Raw genomic sequence first — 5,691 nt, forward strand, 5'->3', positions numbered from 1 at the left:
GGGAGTGCAGTGTGGAAGGAGCTGCTCTCCTCCTCTCCAAAGGGACTGAAGATCTGGCACTCGAGGCTGCTGAGCTTGTAGCCATGTCAGAGTCAGAGATCCCGGCCCTGCAGGGTGAGCTTTGAAACCTGTTGCAGGGAACGCTGCTTCAACACTTCAGTTCCTATGGAAGTTGCTGAGATTAAGAAGGGCTGTTGCTAACATGAACAACTGCTGCTCCCTCAGTGGGACGGGGAGATGGTTCAGTGATAGCAGCAAGCCCATATGAGAATACACATTTGGACGACTTCCTGTGGCCGTCACTGTTTTTCCCAGTAAAGCCAGCTAAGATGGTGGCTCTGTCGGTGTATCAAAATCAAGCCCAGCTGAAAAATGGGAGGTTATTAATGCCGGGTTTGAATGTTTCTCCCAAAAGTCCCCTGAGTTGTTGAAACTGGCCCTCCTTTGAATTGTGGAAGAGTTCATTTATACACACATCCATAAAAAGTCTGACAAACTGTTTTTCCTCTTAAAGATGCAGTACCATTTCAAAGCTTGTCGTATGATATTGTATTCTTGGTCTGTCTGGATTTCACACTCTTCCAAAATCACTCAAACAACACAGAAATGTAATCCAGGACATGGAGTTTATTTCAGGATAAAAGAATGCCATTCTGAATAATTGGGTTGATGATAAAACCTGCAAATCTATCATTGGGTGAGAATTTATTTTTTCAATGTTATGTACAGGACCGTGCATCAGAGCAGACGGAGGTAAAATCTTTCATTTTATGTAAACCACATTGAAGGACCTACTTTTCACTGAAAAAGGACAATGTGGTCGGACAATATTCTGTAGTTTCATACATTTACCCCCATTATAGTCAAGAAAATAACATTATAAAAATGCACACAGTACAAATAATGTTGAACTGCAAAGAGCAAGATATGCTGAAATACATGTATACACACTTGCTGATTATTCATACAACAACTTTGAAACTTCATTAATTTTACAACTGTAGCTTCACAATAATAAAATCGGTAGCCTACTAACGCAAATACTGTACATGTTGAAACAACCAGAAAATTATATTTTACTAGAGAAACAAATATGCTAAACATTTTATAAGATTTTCTGTGATTTAATGGCAAAAACAATATAATATTATAGTTTGTCCCCCAAACTGCCAGGTTGAACAAGGGAATTAAAACTCAAAAGGGTTATGTGTTGTCATTTTAGACACACATTTCTTCATCAATGTACACTTACTTAAAGTGCTGAAATATTCTTAATACTTTAGAACATCTTATTTCAGATGGCTACTTTTATAACCATATACCTTCATTTAAACAGCCAAACCTGCAATTTGATAAACAGGGAAATGTCATTATGGTTGAAATTTAGTAAGACATAATATGTTTACTGTTTACGTAAAAACATGCACGAACTGCCTCATAAATAAGATGCAAGTTTTGTTGAAATATATTCATCTTGAAAAAATCATTCAAAATCAGTCATCAAAATAAGAGTCCAGTTTTAAAACAGATGGACTTTTCCCAAAGGCTCAGATAAGATGCAGTGCATTAGGAAAGCAACAATCAGTCAGTGACTATAGTGCCATGGTCCCTGCACCAATTTGGTACGTGTATGTCAACAAAAACTCTACTTTGAAAATGTAGCTTTGAGCCTCTGCAGTGCAAGATCCTGCCATTTATGGATAACAGAATAATTACAGTATGTGGTATTAAAGCTACCATGTTGTCATTACAATATGTGTTGTAACAATATTCAATACAGGTGTGGCATTATCTGTTGTGACAGATTGTAGCTTAGAGTTATAGTGCAACAGTAATCTGTCATGCTATCAGCTTGATCTTCATTGTTTGTCCAACTCTCTCACAAAGATAATGTGGTCCTCCGGCGACTTTCCGTGTGATTTGCAAAGGTGCAATTTGATTGCATGTTTGCTCGCAAATGTCCGATTGCACAGTGTGCACTGATATATTGAGCCAGTGTCTTCTTCTGTAAGTCCAGAGGAACTGAAAGTCTTGTCCTCTATTCTGCTAACTGGTTGCTGCTCTAATAAATCTATGGAAAGCTTTGAGAGGTCCTTCAGGGTGAACCCAAGGTGGAACTCCAAATGGTGAATGTAGGCGGAGGGAGTCCTAAACTGGGAAGCACAGTCATTGCACAAAAACTGAGGTTGGCCAGAGTCAATACTCTTTAGGAACTTTGTGCCACCTGTCCGCTTTAACTGGTATTTTACATTGGCCAGCCAATGTGAGATGGTGGTCATGGAGAGTCCAGTGAATTTACAGATGTGGACCCGTTCCTGGGGTCCCAAGTCACTGATCGCAAACTTCCCCTCGGGAGTTTCCTTAAGACATGAGACAAACTGGGCCTGGAGGATCAGGAGGTGCTGCGGATTCCAGTTGGACTGTCGACCCTTCCGTCTTTGGATGGGGGACAACTCCTCCAGGCTATCCTCAAAAGAACAGCCATCGAGATCTGACTTCTCAGAGACGGAAGAAGGGGTTGTAGATTTTGGTGTCAAACGGCCCGTCAGATTTTTAACCATGTCTGAAATATCCATCAAAGCATTCTCCCGTAGAGGCGGAGGTGAGGACTGTGAGAAATCTTTGTAAGATGGTTTGCTGTTGCTGACGCTGCCATTGTTGTTTGCTGTAGAAGCACCCTTGGGTGTACTTCCGTTGGTGTTTTTGGATTTTGTCAAGTCCATGGGCTGATCTTCTTCATCGCAGCACTGGCTCACGGGCTCTGCTGACCTAATCTGAGAAGAGTGGTTGTTGATCTTATAAAGCATTGCAAAGGGGTCTACAAATGGAGTAGCCACTTTTGCAGCTTTCCCCAAGTGGTTGTTCATGATAGACTGCAAAGCACTAAGAGGGTTCACAAGTGGCTGTTCAGGTGAGTGATCAGTGATGATGCTCAGGTTATTGCAGCCATTGCTTACAGGTTTCTTTGGTGAATCAACTTCACTCTTTATATGCGCCTGTACTTTACTCTCTGCCTGCTCTCCTTCTTTCCGTCTCAATTCATTCTGGTCCCCTACTACAGTATTTCTTCCTGCCCTTGAGCTTTTTTCTGGATTGGGTGAAGCCCGTTTGTCCTTAGGATTTGGCATTGGAGACTTTGTTGACCTGAACTTATTACGTAGAGTTTTTTCCTCCATTTCACTCTTTACTGAAGTTTTCCCTGACACTTTCTCAACCAGCTCCTCCATGGCCAGCACATTGCTCTTGTGACTGGGCGGTGGAGAGGGGCTATTAGGTGAATGGATCAGTGTGCCTAAATCAGAGGAAAGTAGCTTCAAACTGTTGCTGCTGAACAGAGGCTGGACTTGTGCACATGATGGTAAAGTAGACTTAAAGCATCCATGAAGCTGATAGGCGGCATGAATGCTAGGGTATCCACCCCAGGTTGGTGAGCCTGTTTGGGCTTTGGTGATTGCACTTGAAACTGTATTCTCTAAAGACTTTATGATATCCAAGCCCCCTTTAGGGGCCTCTTCCAAGTCTTCTTCTCTAAGATATTGGTAAGATCTGATCTTTTTAGGTTTATCAGCTTTTTCGGGAAGATCTTCTTTCTCTTCTTTTATTTTTCTCTCTGGTTCCATTGCTTCCATTTTCTCCTCCTCTGCCTCTTCATCTCTCATGGCTTCACTTTTCTCTTCAAGGGTAGTGGGCGGCCGTGGAGAGCCGGGCTGTGACCTCCCATTGGGTGCTGGGAGTCGTGTGGTAGTCGGTGGCAGAGGAATTGACTGAAACTTCTCCTCAATGATAGGATCAAAAACTAACTGCTTCCCCTTTTTAGAGGCTGAATTGGTTACTTTCAGAAAATGTCCTGTGACCATCATATGGGCTGTCAGCTGCTGCAAGGTGTCATGTGAACTGCCACATTCCATGCATTTGAGAATTTGGGCCTTGCGTGCCTCAAATTGCCAAGTATAACTGGCACCGTTCTGGTAACCGTATCGATTATTTGGAGTGACATAAGGATTGGTCACTCTTTGGTCTCTAGGATGCTCTCCCATGTGTATGCCTGAGGAGACAGACTCTGGCGAGCTCGGGGACATCAAGTCGTGAAATGCTCTTTTTTTGGTTGGGGGTACCAGCTTTGAAGTTAGGGCTGAGATTGGTTCTTTTAGAGGCACTTTCTGATAGTGTTTAGTTTTGATCATATGAACACTGAGGTCTTGCAAGGATTCAAAGGAGTGGCCACAGTACATGCACTTAAGAACTTTCTGGGCATCCTCTTTGCCTTCCATCTCCAGCAGAGACCGCTTACGTGGCTTGGACCACCTCCTGCTTTTATCATCCTCGCTATCCTTATTGTCATCACGGTAGTGGCCCGACTCGTTCATGTGCACCGTCAGGCCGACCAAAGTGTCATAGGCCCCACTACAGTCCTTGCACCTGAACTTGCTCGCACCTGTAAACACGGGGCCATAGAGCTTGCTGTTTTGCCTGTAAAGCTGCACGGTGCTGAAAAGGCTGTGCTCAGGAAGGAGTTGGTATGGGGTATGTTGAAAGGTTTTTGCCAACGCTGCCTGGTGCCAGTCATAGGCCAATCCTCCTGTGTTGCCAGAGCTTACACTGGTGCCACTGTTGCTGTTGCTCGACACTGCTCTGGTTGTGGTGCTGCTCATGGTAATATTAGTGGAGGCGGAGGGGTTGCTAGTGCTCGACCTGCTCTTCAGATGGATGTTGCCTGGGCTGTGACTGCTCAGGATCCCATTGCTCCCTTTGTGATTGCTCCCATTGTCCTTGCTAGCTGGGTAATTGTTCCCTTGCTTACTTTTTAGCATGTCAAGAGCAATGCTGGACCAGGAGGCATCCGAGATCAAGTTTGCATAGACAGATTTCATTTTTGCCAGACTGTCCTGTATTGAGAGACCATTAATGGACTCTGTGCTCTCCCCTGTCTTCTCCTCTACCTTTTCCTGGTCGTCAAAGGAGGACACGGTCTTAAGGTCCACCAGATGATCACTGGTGGTGCTGAGTGGAGAGGCGTACCCAGCGTCCGGGTTGGTGCCGTTGCTGAGTGGAGAGTTTTCGCAGCTATAACGATTCCCTGCGTCCTCGTCATCGTGGTAAAGATAGTCTGCATCTTGACCATCCAGGGAAAGGCCATCATCTTGCAGATGTTCTTCTTCATCAATATTATCCAGTTTCAATTCATCCTCTGGTCCGTAAACTGGAAAACACAAAGGAGAGGAAAAGGGACATTAGATATTGTTTGGAAATATAACTTTCATACATTCAAATCAGACAAATTATGCATCTACCGCCCTTACTTTATGAGTGTAGTATGTGCAATAAACCTAACGAGGATTTGTGTCGATTGTCCCAGCAGAGGACACAGGTCTGCAATAATAAAGTGGCAAACATCCATATCTTGACAATGACAAATAGTCCTCTTCACTGCGCTGCCTAATGAAGCTATTGAACACTACATCTCAGCAAGGGTAGAGAGCAGAGATGAGCCACTGGAATGCTTCTGCTTAGTTTAAAAACTAAAAACAAGCACAAATGTAATATCATACAGAGAACAAATCCCAAGTGAAGATGATAGTTATTAATCATGTGGTGGTATCTGTTACTTCCCAATAGAAATGAAGACATTTTTGTCTCTTAACAATTGAAAAATATACAGGAAAGAGAAACATCTGCCTCACTGATTGCTCT

The 5,691-nt window shown here is 43.5% G+C and overlaps 1 protein-coding gene across 1 annotated transcript; it reads right to left on the bottom strand.

The window, feature by feature from the left end:
- Positions 1-607: 607 nt before the first annotated feature.
- On the bottom strand, positions 608-5,200 carry tshz1 (teashirt zinc finger homeobox 1; the record flags this gene model as incomplete). Its single annotated transcript, XM_010792661.1, has 1 exon — positions 608-5,200. A coding segment is annotated over one exon (3,341 nt), but the record flags the coding sequence as incomplete, so codon positions are not given.
- Positions 5,201-5,691: the final 491 nt, after the last annotated feature.

This window comes from Notothenia coriiceps, unplaced genomic scaffold (genome assembly GCF_000735185.1).
Source record: "Notothenia coriiceps isolate Sejong01 unplaced genomic scaffold, NC01 NC01_scaffold00036514, whole genome shotgun sequence".
Lineage (NCBI taxonomy): Eukaryota > Metazoa > Chordata > Actinopteri > Perciformes > Nototheniidae > Notothenia > Notothenia coriiceps.